At 43.7% G+C, this 23,084-nt stretch overlaps 2 protein-coding genes across 9 annotated transcripts; one reads left to right on the forward strand and one right to left on the reverse strand.

Moving 5' to 3' along the window:
- The first annotated feature begins 836 nt into the window (after nucleotides 1-836).
- Nucleotides 837-7,526, forward strand: PGRMC1 (progesterone receptor membrane component 1). Its single transcript, XM_064463252.1, has 3 exons — nucleotides 837-1,254; nucleotides 3,237-3,392; nucleotides 5,562-7,526. Exons 1-3 carry the CDS (start codon nucleotides 933-935, stop codon nucleotides 5,660-5,662), a joined length of 579 nt encoding a protein of 192 aa, XP_064319322.1. The 5' UTR covers nucleotides 837-932; the 3' UTR covers nucleotides 5,663-7,526.
- Nucleotides 7,527-9,436: 1,910 nt separating this feature from the next.
- Nucleotides 9,437-21,306, reverse strand: LOC104040840 (A-kinase anchor protein 17B). 8 transcript variants are annotated; one of them, XR_010374825.1, is made up of 6 exons: nucleotides 21,171-21,306; nucleotides 16,768-16,892; nucleotides 14,735-14,971; nucleotides 12,489-13,472; nucleotides 11,954-12,118; nucleotides 9,437-11,444 (listed from the first exon to the last, which is right to left on the reverse strand). XR_010374825.1 is itself a non-coding variant. In XM_064463251.1 (6 exons), the coding sequence occupies exons 3-6, from the start codon at nucleotides 14,822-14,824 to the stop codon at nucleotides 11,308-11,310; spliced, it is 1,290 nt and encodes a 429-aa protein (XP_064319321.1). In that variant the 5' UTR covers nucleotides 14,825-14,971; nucleotides 16,768-16,892; nucleotides 21,171-21,306; the 3' UTR covers nucleotides 9,437-11,307. The 8 variants fall into 8 exon arrangements, 4 of the variants coding, with proteins under 4 accessions (XP_064319321.1, XP_064319320.1, XP_064319318.1 ...); XR_010374824.1 differs by having other exon boundaries at nucleotides 9,437-9,774; nucleotides 11,247-11,444; nucleotides 11,954-13,472; XR_010374827.1 differs by having other exon boundaries at nucleotides 13,269-13,472; nucleotides 21,171-21,305.
- Nucleotides 21,307-23,084: the final 1,778 nt, after the last annotated feature.

Consider the following 23,084-nt stretch of genomic DNA (forward strand, 5'->3'; position numbering starts at 1 on the left):
TTAACTAAATGTCCCAATGATAGGTTCAGTAAAAGCGGCCTTCATTCACTGAAGCAGTGATACGAACCGCCTGCCAAGCTACAACGCAAGGTCAAGGTCGGTACACTGCATTTCTTCTCCGTGTGCACCCTGGGCAGTATTACTCCCTTGTGTAGAGGGAACAATGATATTCTGACTGGGCATTGGTTTGGGCTTTTTTTGAAGGATGGTGAGGGCACAATTTAGGGGGACAACTACTCAGACCCAAAACATCGCTTCTGCTTTCTCACACCTGACAACACGGAGGAGGTGACACCAGAAGTACTGAATTCAGGGTAATTCCCTGAATGGAAAAAACCCAGAAGGCTGGTGATTTCCTCCCTTTAAGTTTGGCACGATCCTTGTAAGCCATCCAAAAAGATGTTACCTCATTGGGACAGCAAAGATGCACCCTCGCACAGGAGGAGCGAGAGCAGGGAAGGGACCAGCTGGCTCCAGCAGAACAGCACGGCAGCTCTGAGCGGGTCTAACGCAACTCCGAGGTTATTTTTGCGAAAATTTCTGTAAAACCGTGTGCCAACGGAGCCGCCGCTGCAGCGGCCTGGCCTGACCCGACCTGACCTGCTGCCGCCTGGGCGGGGAATGGCGGTGACGGCGCCCTCCTCCCTCAGCGGCGCGGCGCCCCTCGGCCCACCATCGCCGGGCTCACACCACCACCTACCGCCCGAGGCGTGTCAGCAGCCGCCCGGCGCCGGGTCTCCTCACCCTGGGGGCGGCACCAGCCGCGCCCCCGCCTCAGCGTCCTCCCGCCTTCAGCCCTGCCCTGCCTCCCGCCGTGCCGGCCCCGCACGGCCGGGCCCCCCCGTCAGTGCGCTGGGGCGGGCCGGCTCCTCCTCCCGGCCGCCACCGCATCGCGCTTCAGAGCCCGCCGTTCCGGAGCGCAGCCGAGCCCGATGGCCAGCGAGGAGGCGGCGGTGGCCGGCGAGGAGGCGGCGGCGGGCGAGGGGGGCGGCCTGCTGCTGGAGATCGTGAGCTCCCCGCTCAACCTGAGCCTGCTGGGCCTCTGCCTCTTCCTGCTCTACCAGATCCTGCGGGGCGAGCGGCCCGCGGCGCCGGCGGGCGAGGCGGACCCGCCGCCGCTGCCCAGGATGAAGCGCCGGGACTTCACGCTGGCGCAGCTGCGGCCCTACGACGGGGTGCAGGACCCGCGCATCCTCATGGCCATCAACGGCAAAGTCTTCGACGTGACCCGCGCCAAGAAGTTCTACGGGCCCGGTGAGGGCCGGGGCGGGCGGGGAGCGGCGGCGCGGCGGGCCCGGCCCGGCAACCCCCGGCTCGTTGTGCCCGGGATCCGGCCGGGGGGATGGCGGGGGCCACGGCGGGCAGGGCGGCCCGGGCCCTGCGCGGCCCCTGCCCGGGAGATGGGGGGGTCGGGCCCGGCCGCGGGGCTGGTGCCGGCGGGGGGGGATGAGCGAGCTCCGCCTTAATGCCCAACCCGCCTCCTGGCCTGCGGAGTAAAGGCTCGGCTTTATAAAGCCGGCCGTGCCCTCTCGGTCCTGCTCGCCATCGGAGGCTTGGAAAGTACTGGGTTTTCGTGGAGCTGGGAAGGGTGCGGGCAGCTCGGCCTGCAACATGATCGCGCTTCCAGCACCTGCCTCCCCTGCTGGGGCGGAGGGCAGGGTCACCGCTGTTTCCTGGCCTCCAGAGCCGGGCCTCGGTGTTGTGAAAACATCTTTGCTTCATTATTCTCTTTATTTTCCCAGGGCAGGTTACACGTACCGCAAGTACGGTAAGGGGTTGTGCTGCTGTTGGGTTGGACGGCTTCACTGGCCTCGGGTGCCTTTGCCAGATGCCGGGCAGCAGAATCAAAGTGTTCTCTCAATGTTTACATTCCATTCCCACCTTTTGGTGGTCATCACTCCATTGCATAATATTTATACCAAATACTTAGCAATTTAGATTAAACCAGCTTCCTATCAGGAGCATAGGCAGTTCGGCAGTGATGAGGTGGGTAGGAGTACATGCACCCGAATGTAAGAGTTTAATCACCCCCACTAGGGCATGGATTTTTTTTTTTTGGAGGCCTCCTGTTAAAAAACCTCACTGAGGCTTGCTAATTTGTATGAGGATCTGTCTGGTATAACCAATCCTGAGCTGTCCAGACAGCTGGTAGCCACTGTAGGGAGCTGCCAGTGCTTCTCAGAGACAAGGAGAATAGCTCAGGAGACACACCATGTATTTGGAAGCATGATGAGATTATTATTTTTGGTCCAAACATAGACTGGAGACTGTTGCTGAATGATGCTGGGCTGTAACTTCGCATTCTGCAGCAGTCAAGATGATACATACTGTTGAGTTAGGTGTGCAGTTTTGTATTTGTGCAAACTAAAAACCACTTGGCTTAAGGACCATGCTTCGGACGCTGCCTTCCTTCACAACTTTAAAAGCTAAATTGTTAAAAAAAGCAATTACCAAATTGTATCTAATTTGGTAATTGCTGAATGGTCCATCACAGTGTCTGGCTAGTTTGGTTTTCATTTTAATGGGAAGTAAGATTCTTCTAACAAATTTAGGAAGAAGCCCACTCTGGGAGGTGTGGAAGATGGCGTGCTGTCTACAGTAACCAGAGTTCACATTTAACTTCTTTAAGCTCCCTTAAGAACTTTAAATGTCTAGTTGCAACACATGATATCTCCATTTTTGGCGTGTCATGCAAGTTAATCATTAATGAAGGCTAGCAAGGGTATGTCTTGATAAGATATCTCTGATCTGCTGTGAGCTGCGTGTTTTGATCATCTGAGTTCATCTTGCATTTTGAAAGTTTTAGTGTCTCCACCACATTTTGTGTAAAGGCATCCTTTGAGCTCTTGAAGTCAGGAGCATCTCTTAGAAAACTTCCATTTCATCTCAGATTCTCAAATCCTTCCTCTGATCCTCTTTCTGAGGATGTGCTCCCAGTTTGTATGCTTATTCTTACCCTGGTTTTGTGTTCTGTGCACCGTTGTGTGGCTCATTGTCCTGATGTTTCAGCAAACTCCGTATCTCTTTCCATGGTTTTGTTTCTTGTCCTCTTCCTCTGTTTTCCCTTGTTACCAAGCAGAATAAAACCTCAAAACATTTCAGAAGTTTGAGGCACCTCTGACCCATAGGTCAGAGTAGGAATTCATCGTCTGTTTCAGTTTGGGGACTCTGATCTGTGAAGATCACACAGCATCCATTACCTCTGTAATAATGCTGCTTATGTTTTTCTTTTAAAGAGGGCCCGTATGGGATTTTTGCTGGAAGAGATGCATCCCGAGGTCTTGCCACTTTCTGCCTGGATAAGGAGGCTGTGAGGGATGACTATGATGACCTCTCTGATCTCAACGCTACACAGCAAGAGACCTTGAGGGACTGGGAGACACAATTCACTTGTAAGCAATTTTAAATCTATTGACAAAGAAGTAGCTTAATGGTGCGTAATAAGGGAAGCAATGGCTAAAAGGGTGTTACCGGCTAGAAGCATCAGCCTGGAAACTTACTGTGAGTTAACACCTCAGTTTACTAAGTATTACTAGAATTACTGTTCCTCAAAAGAATTAAGAGAAATGTCAGGTTTTCCTTCTGCATTCTCCCTCCCTTTGCTCCTTACAGAACAGTAGCAGAGAGGGCAGCTCTCCATCATCATCCATCTACCCTGTCATAGGATAAGATCTACAAGACCACCCAAAAAGTTGACAGGAACTGGAAATTAAGAGCATGTTTTTGATACAGTTAAGGCCTTGTCTATAGAGATAATTAGATTTTAATGCTCTGAAAAATGAAGCTTATGTCCTGTTCAGCTTCTCAGAAATAACAGTAACGTTTGAATTATTACTTCTTGGGGGTTTTGAGTTTTGAAGACTGCTTAAACTAGGCCTTTTCCCCTTGGACCTCTTGATAAAACTTTATCCAACATGGCCTTGGTGGTGGCTTTATCAGATTCATGGACAACTGTATCCAGCTGACTTTCTCCCCCAGAACATGATCGGGAATGGGCATACGCTACTTCTGTCCTTGCAAGCAGCCTGGCCGTTACTGTGCCAGCAATGGCCAGAGTGGCAGAGAAAAAAGGCAACTTCCACACTTGAGATATTAGTTCTAAAATTAACAGAAGTCACTTGCATAGTTACCTTGTTTTTCTGCGCTTAGGACTAGAAGTTTTAAAAAGGCCAGTCCAGCTATTTTGCGTAATGTGCCTCAACTTGCAGCTAAAAAAGGAGAACTTTAAACCACAGTTTTATGGAAATTGCTCTGTTGACCTTGTACCGGGGCATGCCCACTGGTACGATTTTTTTTTTCCCCTATTGTGTATTCTTGTTGATGAAAAATAATTCCTCCATATCTCATGATGCCTTTTAGGCAAGTCAACGCCAAAGGGATTATTTCTACTCAGATAAAACAAAATAAATATGTCAGTTGTGCGGCTTGATGAACGTTTTTTTATATATATATATGATGGAAGCTGCATATACAAAAAAGTAGTATAGTGGAAATCAAATGGGTTTTGTCTTTAAATCTAGTGTTCAGTATTAAAGATTTACTATCACTAGCTAGAATGGAGCTTTCCTCCACATAATGTCATTAGAACGTCTCAGTCCTGACCTGATGTGCCCCTACTATTTTGGCACTCTTCCTGTCTTAATCAAGACTGTTAATGATGCCGCCCTGAATGGCTGTTTTATTATGCTAACAAGTATATTGCAGAGACCAGAACTGTGCTACCAAATATCTGACCTAGTGTTTAAATCTATGTTTTCAAGAGTTGGACATAAGGTCTGACAGTGAACTGCACTTTTTATTACTATGTTTCTAGTGAACTTGGCAAGTAGTTGCTTTAGATTCTTACTGATTATAACAACAAAGCTAGTCCAAGGTACCTGCAGTCAGAGGCCTCTTTTGCTTTGTTGAAGCTGAAAGATGGGCCAAGTAGCATAGCTCTCAGTTCTTACATGTGTATATGATCTTGGCATTTTCCCATGTTCAAGAAGAGGTATAAAATAAGGCAGAGGCTTAGCTGCACAATCGGATAACAGATCCATCTTTATCTTTGGGAGAAAGGATCTCTTTCCTGTCCTGTTGGGTATTTTCAGCATATATTACAAAAAAAAAACCATGAAAGCTGTGTACATGTGTGCACATGTGTACGTGTGTGCGTGTCTAATATATACATAATACATAATACAATATTCCGACAATGCCATTGGTTGAAAAACTAGCTTTGGCATTGGCAAGAAAAATGATCTAATCCAGGATTCTGTTTCTTTAGCTGGATGAGTCCCTCAGTTTACGTGTCTTTAGATTAATTCATCTTTTGGCTTAGGCAATAGAAGGAGAATTCTAGTTAACATTCACTTTGCATGTTTCTTACACTTACTGCAATATTAATAGTAGTTCGGGTAGTTGATTTCAGCTTTTCTCCTTCCCCCACTGTTTGGAATAAGCTGCTGAGAGCTCTTTTATTATAACATGGCATTTTGTTAATTCAGGAAACAGACATAGGGTTAAAAAAGGTACATCTGCAGGGCAGAATAATAACTTTGATTCTTTTTTTCCCCCCCCAGTTAAGTATCACTATGTTGGTAAGCTGCTGAAGGAAGGGGAAGAACCCACTGTATACTCTGATGAAGAAGAAAAAGATGCCCAGGATGCAAAGAAAGACTAGAGAGTGCAGTGAGGAACCATCTATTTTTGAATCATAAAGGATCATTTGTAACATTCCACTTCTGTTTTGCAAGTTGCAAAGCAGCAATGTTTACAAAAGGTCCAAAGTTAAAGTGCATTGTTTCTTTTCAAAGGTTTCCTTTTCAAATTCAGTGGTAAACTGCTAAAGGTCTAAGATCTGTCTTCCTTCAAACCTGCATAATCTGGAGTATGCACGAATAATGTCTGTGCTAAAGTAAACTGCAATTTTGGCAATAAAGGACTACAACTGTTTTTATTCTATCACCATTTAGTGCAGAGTAGGTTGAAATCCAGTTTTTCATTAACAACCTACCACTGTGGACACAAGCACAAGAGTAACTTCACATATGCAACGCAAATTTCACTATATCTTGTTTTGTATTAGCTTCTTCAGGATCTGGGCCTTGGGTTGTAATTCCTTTAGAAAAGGGACTATATTTTATTTGTCCATGAAGCATCATGCTCATTTGTGGTAAAACATAATTCAATATTATATAAGATAATTTGGCTTTTGAGGAGTTACATGGCAGGTTACGGATGAAACACTAACTTCTTTAAAAAAAGATAAGAATTTTTGAGAGGTTAGATCGCTTTTAGATACTTACAAAAATTAATAAGGACTGATGAATACTTGATGTATTCAGACATGCATAATTATGCATGGATTAGTATTCTTTGTTTACTTCTAAAGCACATCTGAAATGTTACAAAGGTTTAGACACTGAGCGTTACTAGGCATCCCTAAAAACCAGGTACACCATCAAGTGTGATTCGACTGGACTACTATTCGTTCACTTTTCCTCTTAGCAAAACTCTTCTGTGAATTTTAATGAAATTATATTACGGGGGAGGATCAGCTGCTCTCGATTCCTAGGCCTAGAAAAGACTTGCTGGTGTCTCATGGTTAACAAATGCCCTTGTACATGCGGCTTTAGCAGAAAAATGTTACTGGTCAACGAAACTTTTACAAGTTTCCTGTACAAAATAAAATAACATGGTGTGAGCCATTTCTCTGTTGAGGCCTCTGCTGCTTTGGAATGTTGCCATTAAAAGAAATGGCACAGTCTCATGCATAACCAGCAATGCTACACCTGGGGGACCTGACATTTGAATTGCTTTTTACTTACTTGCTCTCTTAGCTCATATTCATGCTTAATGATGAGGTTTGTTCTGACTATCTAACCTGGTCTCCTGCCCAAGGGGGCTGGGCAAATGGATCTGACCAAGGAAAAATGTAAATGTGCTCCATTATCCAAAATACTTCTGCAAAACTTTCTCAGAAACTCCAAGAAAATAACTAATGATTTGCTGGTCACTCGTAAACCTGTTTCTTGTCCAGGTGATTCTGCTTGGGTGCCTGTCTGGTATAATTCCCTGTATTCAGTTTCTCTGGTTCAGCAATTGAGCCAAGTTGTTTCAGTTTGGCCACACGACCAAAGTGATGAACTGAGTCCTGAGTGGGAAGGTGTAAACTAGACAACATTGTTCGGAAGTAGAGTGCATTGCACAACAGCAGCTTTCCTAAACAAGTTGACACAACATGTTCAAGTGCCTGAGACCATCTGTGGTGAGAACAACTGACTTTCCCTTCATGGCATTTTCTTTTGGCTACGCTGGGTGTTCAAATGAGTGCGGTTGTTTGAGCTAAGTAGCTTGCGTAAAGTGGTACTGTATGAACTCCCTAAGGAAGGTCTAGAGACAAACGTAAATCTTGTCATGACCTTTGTGTCCTATTTTATTTTTAGAGACATTTATACTTTTTCCAAACTACTACTAATGGTTTACCTCAAATCGGAAATGTGCTTTTATTTGTTTAAGGCAGAAAATAAAATACTCCTGCGTAACGGTGGTGTTTGTTTTTATTTACTGCAACTAAACGTGATACTTAATCCTCCCCCAATGTTTCATGTTTTATATTGTCCTTCTCCAATGTTTTACATTATCTAACACATAGATGGAATGTACTATGTTCTAGCTGAATGCCTGTAAATGCCGTTCTGTAGTATAACTTTAACAGAATATTAGACGTAGAACATGTTAACGTTGCATAATATGCTTTGCTGTTGCAAAAACAGAGTTAGGCATAAAAAGGCCCAAGTAATTGTTAACACCGAGCAAAAGCTGGAGCTTTAGATGCAGTCATATCATGGAACTAGGCTAGGGTGTAACCTGCCCTTCAGTGGACCCAACCACCCGACTCTTAAGTTAGTCCATAACGTATGGGGAGGAACTGAACACCATTTTAAGTAACAATCTGCACATTACAACATGATGCATCACAGAACAATAAACAAAAACTACCCAGAAAACTGACAATAACACAAGGCAAAGCTTGATGTTAAGTACCCACGCATCTTGGGAAGGAAGTATTACACTTTGGCAAGACCACTACTTTTTCAAAGAAAACAAAGAATTGATTGTGAAAGGGCAATAAGCAAGTCACAAAAGCATCAGGCATGGGTTTTATTTTCTTCTCAAGTGCTGGAGAAAATGGAGTTTAGCGTCTTTCTTACTCTCTTGTTCATTGCAACCTGATTTCTTCCTTCAACAGTAACTAGCTGCAAAGACTAAGCAAAATGAACCATGCCAGGTAGCTTAACAGATTGTCCATTAACCAGGTAGGACAGGATGGCCAACTAAGAGCAGAGACAGTCACCAATCTCCCTCATCTGAAGTGCCCGAACGCTCATTACATGTGCATGTTACAAAGGCATATGTGAGGAGCTCTGGGACAAATCACAACGGTTGAGTGGCACCTCATTTCCAACCAGTTCTGGCATACTGTCAACTGCTTTGTAAAATTCAGATATTCTCTTATCTGGACTCTACCCACTCTTCACTAGCTCTTTCTTATGCCGTTTCAGTTAAACAAAAAAAAGTTCACTAATGAATGCTTATGTCTAGGCTTATGTAAGGTGTTTTACAAAAGGTGAGGCATTTCTATGCATTGCCTGGAATCTCTGGATTAAAAGGAAAGGGCTTTCTATCATAATTGGTGTGTTCTTGTATTTCAAGCAGATGGACTGATGTAATACCAGGCATTGTGTATTTCTGCTTTAAAAACAGCCTGTAGGATTTTGACTTCAGCATTCACATGAGACATGTGTTTCTGAATACAAGCTTAGTTCAGACAGCTCCCCTGAGAAGACCGGTTTTCACTGCCCTTATTAGGAGGCATTTTCTTTAGTTCTGTACAGGAATCCAGATCTGATTGCAAGATCTGTAGTCTCAGGGCCCTACTTCACACATGTCAGAGTAAACAGTGTTTCCATCAAAAAAAAACCCCCAACCCTCTTGAAATGCCACCTGACTACAACAGCACACGCCAGGCTCAAACTGAAAAGTGTGAAATTACACCAGCAATATTACACATTTTCATTGATGAACTACATAAACGCAGCTTGTAATGCATCTTTTCACCATTAAATGTTGATTGTCTAAACATTCTGTAACTTTCATACTTGAGGTGTGACATTTATTCCTATAACTATTGAAATTTAATCTACAAAGCTATGTATTTAAAAAGTTTTAAAGCAAACCATTATATGTATCTTTAAAGATTAGCCTTCAGAATAATAGATAAAATTATACTGGGATATAAGGGGGATGGGGCTCAAATTAAGTGTGTTGATAGGAAAAGTAAATAAGTAATATTAAAAACACCTGAAAACAGGTTTCTAAACAATGCCACCTGTAAACAAATAGGAAACCCAGAAGTTCAGTTTCAGGATGAAGATTACAACGGTGTCCCAAATTTTAAAGTGCACACATATTTTATTTACTAACAATATTTTACACAGAATGAGGACTTGCGAGATAGAGGATTTGCTTTATCAGTGTCCGTCAATATAGGTGAAGGCAAGAAGCAACTACAGAACCAGTGTATTTATTTGTTATTGAATATTGTGACAACATGTTGATAAATCACTGGAAATTTACACCCAAGGAAATCTTCAGTTCCTGCTCCCCCAGGTTAACAAAAGGAAATACTTCCTCACCTGTAATCGAAAGGCCTGTCTCGTGGGAAATGGGTACTTACGCACACAGAACTGTCTATAGATTGACAGAGGGGGAAGTTTTGTCATCTTTGATCTGCAAATATTGCATAGAGAAAAAACACCCTTGGTACGTCGTATCAGTGCAACTGAAACATTTTACACTGTCAACAAATACAATAGTTGACCCTCATTATAACTGTATAAAATACTAAAAAGGAAACTGAAGAGGGGCAAAAAGTTCTCCAAAATAGTCAGAAAATATTTATGTCAATAAAATAAGGTCTTTTTAGATAAAAGTAATACATTAACAGTACTTTGGGTAGCAACCATTTGTAATTCATTACCCTGAAAAGGCACTCAACATCTGAACATGTTAACAGAGAAGACTGATAAAACCTGGCTTAGAAGCCTGTAGGAATCACCAGTATGGAACACTGGGGGAAAACCTACCATGAACAATTACAGGATTGGGTTGGGTTTTTTAAATTACTATTTATTAGAGCAGAAGTTACAAACACAGGTAAGGTTCTATGTAATGAAGGCAACATCATCACATTAACTTAGCACACTGACACGTAATAAATAAAGCATACTAAAATGAAAGCTGAAATAATCGGTGTGTTGAACTGAGAACTGGTCCTCTCTATCTTGCTAAAGAACTTTGTCCAAAAGCAATTGTGGCTGTCTCCTAAATAAAGCCAGCTGAATAAATATGGATATAACTCAAGCTCCTAGACTGCATTTTCACATTTTCACCTACATGCAGCACAGATCTGACAACATTTGACAACTCCCCTGGAAATTATTTGTAAGCAAACTCATACTAAATAGCTACCTCACTGCACGTGCCTTCAAAAGGGCACACTTCGAAATCTTGTGAACAAATTTTCAACCTGCATAGAGATATATATATAGGGACTGTCAGCATGCTGACAAGCATTGCTCTTTCACTATCTAACATTCAGAGCTTTGCTTAAAACAATCATTCAGATTCCTGGAAGCACTACATCTAGCACAAGTTCAGGGAAATCCATCCTCCCAAAGACCAGCAAGTTTTCAGAAACACCTCTGGAATTGTAAATAGAAAACAAGCATTTTTCCACTGTGGGTTTTACAGAAGGTGGGATTTTTTTCTTTTTTGGAAATCTATTACTTCCCACAATTGAGGGTAAACATCTCCCACACCTTCCAGTCCACCGTTTTAACAGTCTGATTGAGGAGGCATTTCATATGCTTGCTCTAGGATTTACATAGCTACCTTTTTTTTTCCAATGACTTGTTATTACTAAATACTGTAACTTTGACATTTACATGGTTCCCTACATTTAATCAGAATATAACACAATGAGATCTCAATCTGTAACTTTCAAAGTCTTAGCAACTGGTCCATGAAAGTATGTCTGGCCCTGGGGCAAGTTTTGGTCCTCTGTTATCCAAAAGGCAAACACAGATCCTGATTTTGTGGCTCACTCCTTCGGTTAGAATACCTAACTGGTGTCATTACCTACGCAAAAAAAAAAAAAAAAAACCACCACAAAAAAAACCCAACTCCAGTCTTTCATATACCTTTTTAATGGTCTTCCCCCACTTCTATATAAAAACTTAAAAGCTATTTTATAGCAGCTGTTCAGCATCCTCTTCTGGGCTCTGCTCCACAGAAAGTATCTGAGCAGGGGTTTGTCTGAATTATCTCAAGAGGAAATAGAGGGCATCCTCTGACATCTGCATCCATCTCTCTTCTCAACATTAACTTTCTCTCATCTCCTGCAGAAAAGTATATCAAAGAGTTATTTGAAATGAGTTTGCTGAGGGACAGGGAGGGCAAGGGTTTGGGAAGGTAGCTGTAAGATATCTGCCAATGAACCGAAAGCATAGTAAATTCACTAACTTCAGACAGTACTTCCCACCCAGATGTACCTCATACTGAGTTGCCCAATGACATTTTAGTTGTCTAAAGCATGTTTAATTGTTAGCACACATGTTATTATTAACAGAATAATGACCTATCTGCCAATGCCCGTGTCAGATACTTTCCTATCCAATTAAGCAAACACTACTCTTCCCCTGCAGCTGCACGAGTGTTTCTGAGCTAAACTGAACAAACCTTTAACTGCAAAGAAGTTGTACTCCTTTTTTACACCATGTCTATACTTTTTAAAGCTCTTTTTAAAAATACTTAACCACTCATCATTGTAAGAACTGTGGCAACTAACCTTACCTGCCAGAGACCTGTCAAATTCAGTCACCTTAGTTCTGGCATCTCCCTTTCTCACCTGTGCTCTGGAGGGTCTCCGGAAGTGGTGAGCCATCACGAGGGGTAACATCTGGTGCTGCCATGGCGGTGTGAAGTGTCTTGAACTTCACTTTGCTGTGGAACATTTTCGTACATTTTCTTTGTATCTTTCTGAGCGACTCCAGCTGCATGCAACTGTCCATCTCTGAAAAGCCACATTCATCAGATAAAAGATTAGAAGAAAGCTTTTTTCGCTTTGTCTTCGTTTTGCGAGCATTTCCCTCTTCTTCCCTGGATTGTCTCTCATTTTTCTGTCCTTCACGTCTTAATTTACTACTAGACCTCTTACACGACTTTTTAAGCCTATGTTCACACTGCCTTGCCAAGCCCTTACGGACAGAATTAAAACAGAAGCTACATTTGCCGCTTTCCTTCTCTTGATCTTCCAGAGTTACATTTTTAAGGTAAACCAGTAATTTTCTTTCCCCAGCTCTTGCAGGCAAGCACCCTTTATTACAATTACTGTAAATTTCTTCACACCTTCTTTCTGTTCTCTTCATTGAGCCACTACATACCTCTCTAAAGTACTCAGAATCACTGATCTCTTCCAACAAATCCTTTAATCTGCAAGCAGATTTACATGTCTTGTACGGTACGGTACCTTCATCGCTACCACCTTCTTGTTCGAATTCCTCATCACTAGTAACAGCAGTGCAATCCAAAGAATGATTCAGTCCAGCATGTGGTAAGTTATCAACAGTGAGTGAGTCATTCCTCTGCACTTGCAACTTTTTTGCAAACCTACCCCCATAGGTTTTGTTTTCTAACACTGTGTCTGTTGACTCAAATTCCCCAACAGTGATCACCAGTCTATAATTACCATCGCTACTACAATTTCTCTTGTTGAGGATTTGTACAGGACTCACTTCTCTGAAATGCTGACCACGTTTGTTACTCAAGTTGATGTCAAAATCACTATCAGCATCAGACACTACTCTCTTCCACCAGCACTTGTTCGCAGTGGTTTTTGGCTCTAAGCAAACACGTGCATAGCGTGGTGTCTGATAGTAGTTTAGTAAATAATGGATGAATTCATCAGTCTCATAAACCTTCTGCTTTTTGCAGCCATCTTCACCAGACGCTGCCTGTGTGTGAACTACGTTCAATGTTGGGTAGTCCCTTCCATCGAGAGATTCGATGACCCTGCAGTCTTGCGTAACTGTAATCAGTAAAGATCCACAGCCAAAGGAGTTGAACGCTTCTCTGCCAGGCAGTCCATCAGAACGCGGGGCTGTAGAGGGATCATTTAAAATCGTCCTGACTATATGACAAGTAGATGCATGGAAGTTACTCACATCTCCTTCCTTGCTACATAAGCCGCTACTTTTTTGGATTAATGAGCACTTGAACTCTTCCTTATGTTTCAATTCTTTGTGTGTATGATAATGGGAGTTAATCAGTTCACGATGTTTGTCTTTTAACGCTGTTTCAGAAAAGGAATCGTCCTTCCTTACACCCACTGAAGGATCCACTTTTTGACTTGCCAACTGTGCAAAATCCTTCAAATGAAAAAATCAGGAAAATTATTATGTACCTTTATTGAGCACGATAAAGAGTGCTGAAAGGCAAGCTCATAAGCAAGCAGTCCCACAGTCAGAATTATACAGGTGAGGGACGTTTGGCTTAGTTCAGAGCTCGATCATACAATCTCACTATTCTTAAGTTAGAACTACAGATACTTCATCATCTCAGAAAGCTGCATTCTCAATTAAATAAGAAACCAATTAATCTATCTCACTGCAACTGCATAAGAAAATATTTATTCTTTGTTTGATCACAGCATCACAACTAGTATTGCATGCGACAGTAAAATTATTCTAAATAAAATATTTGATCTACAGAAGTGTAGTAAATTGCCTTGTTACACATTGTTTTAAATGGGTCCAAATACAACCAATCTAATGCTTTCGAAGAGGTGAAACCAAGAAAATGGAAGTTTATTTAACATATCACCTTCATAACTCAGAAGGCCAATGTCAGTTGTCACGGGGCCCTAAAAGTCATGCAGAATGGCAGGGGTAGCCTCCAACTTCAACTCTTAATAAATTATAGTCCTTTACAAATGTTTAACATTAAGGATTGGGTAAAACATGCACTTGTTAAAAGCTGCAAGAAAGTTTTTACTTAGTAAATAGTGAAGACAAACTCATGTTAGCATCCCTGAGAAATTAAAAACCCTGCCTTCATTTAAAACTTTTTTTTTAGCCCAAAGCACTAAAATAAACCTCCAAACATTAATCTGTGTGCAAAACACTCAAATTTTTATCACTCCTCTGTTGACTTCCTCATGACCTTAGCTGAATCAAACTGACATAAAACTGATAGCTTAGCATTGGCCACAAAAGAGGGGCTATTAGAAATGCAACTTGCATAATCATGACAATTTAATTCTGTCGCAGACCTGAGACCAAAACAAGCAGGGATAGCATAATTTGCACCCCCGCCCCGAAACGCCTTGCTTGCAATGCTGGATCAAGTCTAATAGAGCTGATACGGCCCCTCTGGCCCTGTTTTTGCTCAGTAATGACAAGGCCTCAAACAAGCATCAAAGGCAAAGTTTCTGGTTGGAACTGCACTACCTTTGCTCTCGTAGCAAGACTGAGAGCAGACTGTCACAAGACTTAGACCTCAGGACTTCTCAGTGTTTGATCAGTCCCAAGGCATTCTTCTGAATAGGATCAAGACATCAAATGTCCAGTGAATTATTCAAGCTCTAATAAATACCCTTCAAAATTTAAAATATGTTTTAAAATAGTCTTACTTTCACACGGTTTAACAGCACTGTAAGCAGTCTGACAGACTCCACTCTTCTCTGAGCTAGCAGGGATTTCCTTTCTTCCCATTCAGGCATATTCTCTGGCCACTGCTGTTCTTCAGCTGGTACCTTCTGCTGCTTTTGGGGATGTTTCTCATCTCCATCTATCTGCCTCTCTTCTCTCCTCTCGAGCTTAGCTTTCTTTTTCCTCTCTTGAACTTCTTTTCATCACCACGTCTTTTTCTAGGTAATTATCAATATGGGACAATTTAGATTACACTTGTTTTACATTTTGCGTCCTGGGGAATTGGATGCAAGTCTTTGAAGTGCTAATAATAAGCAACCAGTCGCCAAGAATCCACATGTGGTTAACAAGAAATCTTGTTTGTTAGAATAACGTGTGAAAAAACATGGCACATAGATGATATGCATCCAACTGATGCATGCATTTAGAAAGCTCTTTGTCTCTTCAAATGGTTTGCATTCTAGGTTTTTCTTTATAAGCACTGCCAAGACAACAGATTCACATCATTGTTTGTCTCCAAGGACACAACTAGAGACTGATCATTTGGATCTAATTCTTAAATTAATACATCTCCCCTACAGATTAGCATGAGAATCCCATTCAAGAGATTTTACAAGACTGTTTCCACTGTTCTAAAAATTAAAGTTGAAGTTGTATGCTGGTTTTAGCTGGGGTAGAGTTAATTTTCTTCGCAGTAGCTAGTATGGGGCTGTGTTCTGGATTTGTGCTGAAAACAGTGTTGATAATAGGGATGTTTCCATTCCTGCTGAGCAGGGCTTGCACAGAGCCAAGGCCTTTTCTGCCTCTCACCCCGCCCCACCAGCAAGGGGCTGGGGGTGCACAAGGAGCTGGGAGGGGACACAGCCAGGACAGCTGACCCCAACTGACCCCAGGGATGACCCAGACCACATGGCGTCATGCTCAGCATATTGAGCTGGGGGAAGAAAAAGGAAGGGGGGGATGTTCGGAGCAATGGGATTTGTCTTCCCAAGCCACCGTTACGTGTGATGGAGCCCTGATCTCCTGGGGATGGCTGAGCACCTGCCTGCCCATGGGAAGGAGTGAATGAATTCCTTGTTTTGCTTTGCCTGCATGTGCAGCTTTTGCTTTACTTATTAAACTGTCTTTATCTCAACCCACGAGTTTTCTCACTTTTACCCTTACAACAAAGTGTTTACACAAACAAGCATTTAATTTTTTTAAGAAGTCTTTGAATAAGAAGGTATTGAACAATGGAAGCACAGCAATGTTTTCAGAGACCTAGCATCAGAGTCGCTACGCTCAACATTTTTAAGTGTTGGGTTTTTTTAAGATATGATGGTGTGTAACATGATTAATTACTAGTTACAGTTTGGGACGACATCCAAACACATTGCCTGCAGAAATATACATTATACAGAATAATATTTCAATATACTAATGTTAGTCATATACAAAATTTAAGAACACTGCCCTAAAGATAACATCAATTAAAAAAACACCCACCACGTAAAAAGGGGTAGAGGGAAAGGCAGAAAAGTGTTCATCTCTAGCTTTGGACCTTCCAGTCAGCTGGGAGGCACCTAGAAATGTATGTCACATTAATTTTACTTCAGGGCATAAAGACATTAATTTGTGATGTTGCAGCAAAGAGCTATACAAAAAGCCCACATGCAGAATCTGAAGCAATCAAGACTCGGAACAATTGGAGAGCAACAGCTCTCCAATTTCACTCCAGGCCCACAGAATCATAGAATAATCCAATCTGAAAGGGAACTCAGGGCATCTCTAGTCCAACGTTTCTCACAGCCCAGACTCCTCCATCTGATGCCTTACACACAGAATTATCATTATAGTTTTCTTTCCGACAGTTACACATAAGTTAAAAACTACAAAGCATTGCTTCAAGTTCTCTAACTCCTGTTTCCTCAAAGCCTGGATTTTTACAGTAGCCTCTCTTCCTGGATTTTGCTTGGTATGAGATAGCATAACAAATCTCAAGAAAATGGGACATTCTCTAAAAATTCACTCTCACCTTTCAACACCCTCTCTTTTTTTCCCCCTTTTTCGAACGTTTTCCTGTTCTTGCAGCTTTGGTCTTTCCAGGCTTCTCTTTCTTATGGCTCCTTCACTAAAATGTCTGGTTGTATCAAAAGTCACCTGTCACAGAAGAAGCAGAATCAGACTTAGCAGTCCAGTTTGCCATGTATTTATACAAACACAGACAACCTGCTGAGCAAAGGAGAGACCCTGGGTGACTATCAAATACTACTATACTTGTGAGACTGTTTCTCTCTACCCTGGCACACTAGAGTATCTCTTCTGAAGTTCACATCGAGTTGTCAGTCAAGCTCAAACAGCCTACTCCCAAATGTCTCCTCCTGCTGTGACATCAGCGGCTCACAGCCTGACATCACACCTTTGGCCAAATCCATTCCCAGCATGCTCTTCTGGGGACTCAAAGTTCAGTATGTTCAGCAGAGCATTCCTAGCCGCAGGGTTGGCGCAGTTCTGCTAAAACTAGCGTTCGCTGACTCTCAGAGCAACATCTTTTGGATCAAATGCTTGCTTGCTTAAAAATTGATGAATTCTGTTGATGTGTACTGCATTTAATCAACTTCAAATGCCCAGATGTGAGCACATTAAAAGAAAACACTCAAGCAAATTGCATCAAGGTCTATCTACACTGAAAAAGTAAGTAATATGAAGTGTTATTTCCAGCACAGAGGTATATTTTAGAATCACAGTTTAGAAATTGCCTGCTGGGAAAAGATACCAACACAGTATACACCCTAGGAAGTACTTATGAAGGTAAGTTATTAGGCTGCTGAAATTAAGCTTAAAGGTTGCATGTTTTCTTTTATAATGCCGCACTAAGCATAGCACTTAAATGGATTCATCCCTCAATATACTTAAGCAAAAAGGTACAGAGGAGAGAAAGGGTACCCTTCACTAGCCAAGAACCATGTAAATTAGGGCAGCTGTTGCACCTACTTCATGCTTAACAGTAAGAAACCAAGTATCTTTCAAAGACTCTCGGCAGCTCCTGAGATCATCTCCCAATTTCAGTGCCAATCACACTGAAAATACTTAGAACTTTTACCATACCCACACCATTTTTTCAGGAAATCACAACAGTAAAGTGCCATTTTTTTGACTGAAGGACTTCAGTTCACATAAATGAACTTCATGTATCAGTATCTCTATACCTAGTACAAACAGGATAATCGTGAGGGTTTCCCCCCCCAATGCTTAAGCATCCAAAAAGTTTACAGAAAGGCTTCCAGTGGTTAGCAAGGACTTCTCAGGCCTAGGCTATTACTTGACGAACACCTGTTTGCCTTCAATCTAGGAATCTACAGGGGAAGACAAGTGCAGCACAACAAGTTGTCTGATAAAGGGGGTGACTATACTGAGAATGATCAAGAAAAAAATACGTATGTACTTAAGGAAAAACTAGTCTAATTAAAAAAACCCAACCAATCAAAAACAACAACAAAATCCAGTCATCTCTGGAAGTAGCAGCTACAGCACAGACTGCAGCACTGAATCACTCCTGTTAAGGAACTTCTGCCAAATGCACTCAGAATTAACCACAATGTTGTCAGGCAAGGCTCAATATCTCAGGATTAATCTCTGAATACAGCCTTGTATACATAGACACACCTTCAGTATCTCATTTAAGCAAAACAAGTACACCCAAAGTACTTACTACAAAATTGAAAAAGCAAGTAGTCTCTAGAATCCTTTCTGCCCTCTAGGCATTAAGATAAAGAGCTTCCTAAAGCTATCTGTAACGTTAGTTATCAACTAGACTTTTTCCATCACACTATAATTTGAGGTGCAGCAGGTTAAAACATCCAGGACGCTGGTGAAACCTGTAGAAACATGAGAGTCAAGCCCAAAGAAGAGCTGGTGTACCCAAAAGCTTGTTCTGTTTTGCAAGTACATCTTCTATTAAACCAACTGATATTATCCTGCTCTTGCAAATCATTCTTCACTTATATCCTTACACCATCATGGCTGCAACCATATTCCTACTAGTGCAATAAATCACCTAAAAGTAAGCCCAAAAGGCACTTCATAGAGCTGAGTAAGCTACAGCGGTTTGCCAGCGCAGACTACTACCCTTGCACCTCCCCACTCTTCTTCATAGCCAGGAGGTCTCCCAAGCATCAGACATGTACTGCTCGCCACATAACCAAGTACAAAGCACAGAATTATTTACTGACTGATCCACTGGCTTGCTGCAGCACAGCCTTGTGGAATCAGCCTTGACACCTAATACGCTGTTATTTAAACTTTTGGTTTTAACTGTTCCAACTGACAAATCACAAAGAATCTGACATTCAACCCCTTATCAAATTATTTCCTTTCAGAAATGCTGCCATGATTAAAACATCAGGAACACATCTGCCCTTTAACTAGTGCCTACTACAACAACTGCAGGCTCAACTGTCCATTGCTACCTGCATGCCTTTCTTCTACTTAAGTGTATAAAAAGGAACCAAGAAACTGACCTGGAACCGTACAGATCTGTCATCAATTCCCAGCTCTGCTGAGGAATTCCTGTGAAACCCAGTAACTTCCTATGTCTTAGGGGCCTAAAATAATACAGTATTTTAGAACAGATTCAAGCAGATCAGGACCACAACAGGCCATCGGATCAATTACTCTGGCCTGTGCTAACTGTATTTGGCTGAAGCACCTCTTCCAGCAAGGTGCCTGGCTCTGGTTTGAAAACACAAGGGTATGAAAACCTGCTACTTCCCATGGGCAGTTGGTTCCATTCCTTACTCATTCTCCATTTGAGCTAGAAGCCACTTCCAGATATTGATTTTTCATAAGACTTTCTCTACTATGTTTGCATCCTTTAGCATCTAGTTTGTTTTGTGGAGGTTGGGGGGTGGGGTGTATGGTGCGTGTGGCGTGTTTCCTTTACATGCTATAATTTACATGCTCTCAGTCATCTTTCTTATATAAAATACACAGTCCCTCATTGTGAGGCACTTTCTCCAGCCCCCCAAGTAATTTTCATTGCGATATTCTAACACTCTCCAATGTAAAACATGAATTCCAAACCTGCACACAGAATTAATGTGGTCAGTGCCATAAACAGTGAATTAAGTCCTTTAAGCCTACTTTCTATCACCGCTTAAACGTACTCCCCACAACACTGCAATGGAAACCCAAGGTGTTACTTATGTACTACAATAACCATTCCATAGCTTTAAAGAAAACCACAAGGATAAATCAGTAACTCTGAAACTGTTTTTCTGGATATCTGCACGATCCTTTTTATACTGACTAAATTATCTTAGAACACCCTAAAACGTGTCACCCAGGTTCACACTTTAAGACAAAATTAGACTTCAGGGATACATTAATAGCCTGGCAGTATCTAACCTGAAACACCCATATAACCTGTACGAGCAAAATGCAAGTAGTGAGAATAACTGGATCCAAAGGTGCCCCTCACATTTGCTCATAACACTGGGAGCTCAAACAGCTCTTACCATCCCCAGTTTCCCATCTGGTCACTCATGCCAGGCCCTGGGCCATCACAACTGTTTCTGAGACCATACCATCAACCAGGTTAGGAAAGAGATCTAGCTTGGAGATAAAACAAACAAACAAACAAAATCTTATTTTGCCAAGTTACTTTTCAGCCAGCTGGCCTCCCTGCCCTCACGCAGAGCGCAGCCCCGAGCAGTACCACCAGCAGAGCTGAAGCACAGCTCGTGGCAGAGGAAATACCTTAATTCCGCTGAGGTGGATATGCCAGAGCACCTACGAGCAAACAGCAATGTGGCAAGTGCATGGTTTGATCCATACCAGCAAAAAGACTTTGTCACACAGGGAAAAGCACATACTTGAAATAGTCACTTGGAGAAGTTCAAACAAGAGGTTTAAACAGCTTTAATACAGACAGGACTAGTTTATTCAGCCTGATCCACGCAAAATTAAGCGAAGAGCAGAGATGACCTGCAGCACTGCTGCTCACACAAACACAGCAGTGAACAGCTAACGCTTCTGGCGCCGCTACTTCGCGCTGCGCGTTTTGAGGTGGGGACACAGAAAACCGCACGCCAGCCCCATCCTCACGGAGGCAGCTGCCGCAAGGCCGCGGCCCCCGCACTCGGCGGGACGGGGCCCGAGCTCCGCGGGATCGGCCCGCTCAGCAGGCCGGGTTACCCCACGGCCGGCCGCAGGGAGCCCCGCGGGCAGGGCCCGGCCCCCGCCGCCACCCCCGGGCCCTGCTCCGGGCTGCCGGAGTGCCTCAGCGGCTTAGGAAAGCTCCCGGGCCCGGCGACCCGCGGCGCCCACCGGGAACCGCTCCACACGCTCCCGGTGCCACGGCAGGCACGGAAGGGAGCGGCAACCCCTCCACCCACGGCCCCTTCCCCAGGCAGACCGCAGCGGGCCGGCTCCCCTTACCCCTCCGGCAGCCGCCGCCGCCGCCCACGCTTCCGGGCGCCCTTCCCGCCGCCACCCCGGGGCGGAGCGCGGCGCACGGCGGGCGGTGGCGGGGGGATCCGCCTCGGCACCGCCCGTTCTTCCCGCCTCCCGGAGCTTGGGCGGCGGCCACCGCGACAGGGTCCAGCTGCCCGCCTCCACCCCGGGCCGGGGCAGGCGCCGCGCCCGCGGGGGCCATTTTGTGGCGGCCAGCGCCCGGAGGAAGGGCGGCTCGGGGTGGTGTGGCTGCGCGTATGATGTGGCGTGTGGGGCTTTCACCCGTGCTTTGAGGAACGATTCTCAAAGCGGGGTGCGGCGGAGCCCCAGGAGCTGGCGGCAGCTGTCCGCGCCGCGGCTGCCCGCCCTGTGGAGCAACCTCAGCTGTAACCTGGGGGTTCTCTCAACTCCTGCCCCACACAGACTTCTGTGAGGAAATCCAGGTGTTCCTGTAAGCTGTCTCTTCACCAGTAGGGGAGAGACCGGGATGGCACTCCAAACCTGGAGGTGGTCATCTAGCTGCTCTTCTGAGAGGTCTGCACTTGGGCAAGATAGGAAAAGCTGGGCACAAGGCAGCGTTAGAAGAAGCCTGACACCGGTTTAAGGACCATGTGGAAGGAAAACATGCCATCAGCCAATCTGAGGAGTCATTTATATGTAACTAATTTGACATTCTGCTGAAGCTTCACAAGCAAGCAGACATGCAGGAGAAGAACCGACTTGAACGAGTTCTTGGAGCCATCTCTCACCCAGAACTGATTGCAAAAGTTCTCACCTTTGCACTTCCAGGAGAGCTACGTCCCCAGGACACAGTATTGGTTATTGGTGGAGTAGCTGGAGGCAGCAAGCAGGGGAGGAAAGCTGCCTGGGAATTTGTAAGAGACAATTGCAACGAACTTTATAATCGATACCAAGGTGGATTCTTAATACCCTGCCAACTACGCGAAATGTGTGAGCTGGCACAGGCAGGAACAACCACAAAACCATGGGTGAAATGCAAGGAGTAAATTTCTTTTTGTTACCTCACAGACTGGAGGATCCCCAAAGCAGCACCCAGGCAGAGGCACACAAGCAGGAACACAGGCATTGCGGAGATCGGTCCTTGCTAGAGGATCACCGAACCTGCTGGTTTCACCTGTATATCAGCGATTCATGCAGGTGTAGTTGTTGCGTTAGTAGTAGGAGTCTGAGGAGTGGCTAGGGGGAGACACTACCTTTGAGTCACAAGGTTCAGACAGGACCCCCTTGCTTTCTAAACTCCTCACAAAGGAGTGTGGTCTTAGTCTCACATTTGGTCAACGGTTTATTTTCTAAGGATTGTAGATGTAACCACCCATCAGAGTATTTGTTGTTAGTAACTAGTTTGGCAGCTGCCCAGGCTGGTCACATCCAATGAGAATGATCACAGCTAGATTAATGTATAGTACAATTTATTAAAGCAACAGATACACAGGTTCTTTGGATTACCAGTGATAGAATTGCTGGTTACAAGGCACACACAAATACTAGGAAAATTAGTAATGCCTCTAGGCTACAAGTGTGTTAAGCAAATATGAAGTGACTCTAATGCATTGGAGATCTAAAGTGAAGCTATAGAGAGGTTTCTAAGTTTTCCCAGGGAAACACTTGGTATAGCCAAGTGCTCAAATCTTACCCAAAGGCATTCCAATGGTGGGGGAAGAGAGGCTCAGCCCATCGACTGGTCCCAGAAGTCAGAGTGGTACACAATGGTACCTTCCCCAACACCCTTTTTCTCTTAACCTAATTTATACTTTTTTTTACCTTTCAGGTGGAGCTTGAGTGACTCTAGTCATACATACCTTTATTATGATTGGTGTAAAATTTCCTTGCTTTGTCCAGTGAGGGTGGTTGCACCTTAGAGGCAGGTAGCTTTTGGGA

Source organism: Phalacrocorax carbo, chromosome 11, assembly GCF_963921805.1.
Source record: "Phalacrocorax carbo chromosome 11, bPhaCar2.1, whole genome shotgun sequence".
Lineage (NCBI taxonomy): Eukaryota > Metazoa > Chordata > Aves > Suliformes > Phalacrocoracidae > Phalacrocorax > Phalacrocorax carbo.

What these genes read in the sequence shown, in the direction of transcription:
- PGRMC1 (XM_064463252.1), top strand. Translation starts at nt 933, where the DNA reads ATGGCCAGCGAGGAGGCGGCGGTGGCCGGCGAGGAGGCGGCGGCGGGC. An exon ending in CAAGAAGTTCTACGGGCCCG is followed by an intron (nt 1,255 to 3,236) that starts GTGAGGGCCGGG and finishes TTTCTTTTAAAG; the next exon opens with AGGGCCCGTATGGGATTTTT. An exon ending in CTGGGAGACACAATTCACTT is followed by an intron (nt 3,393 to 5,561) that starts GTAAGCAATTTT and finishes TTCCCCCCCCAG; the next exon opens with TTAAGTATCACTATGTTGGT.
- LOC104040840 (XM_064463248.1), bottom strand. Translation starts at nt 14,824, where the DNA reads ATGCCTGAATGGGAAGAAAGGAAATCCCTGCTAGCTCAGAGAAGAGTG. An exon ending in TGCTGTTAAACCGTGTGAAA is followed by an intron (nt 13,473 to 14,734) that starts GTAAGACTATTT and finishes TTTCATTTGAAG; the next exon opens with GATTTTGCACAGTTGGCAAG. An exon ending in GGAGACCCTCCAGAGCACAG is followed by an intron (nt 11,445 to 11,953) that starts GTGAGAAAGGGA and finishes ACTTTTCTGCAG; the next exon opens with GAGATGAGAGAAAGTTAATG.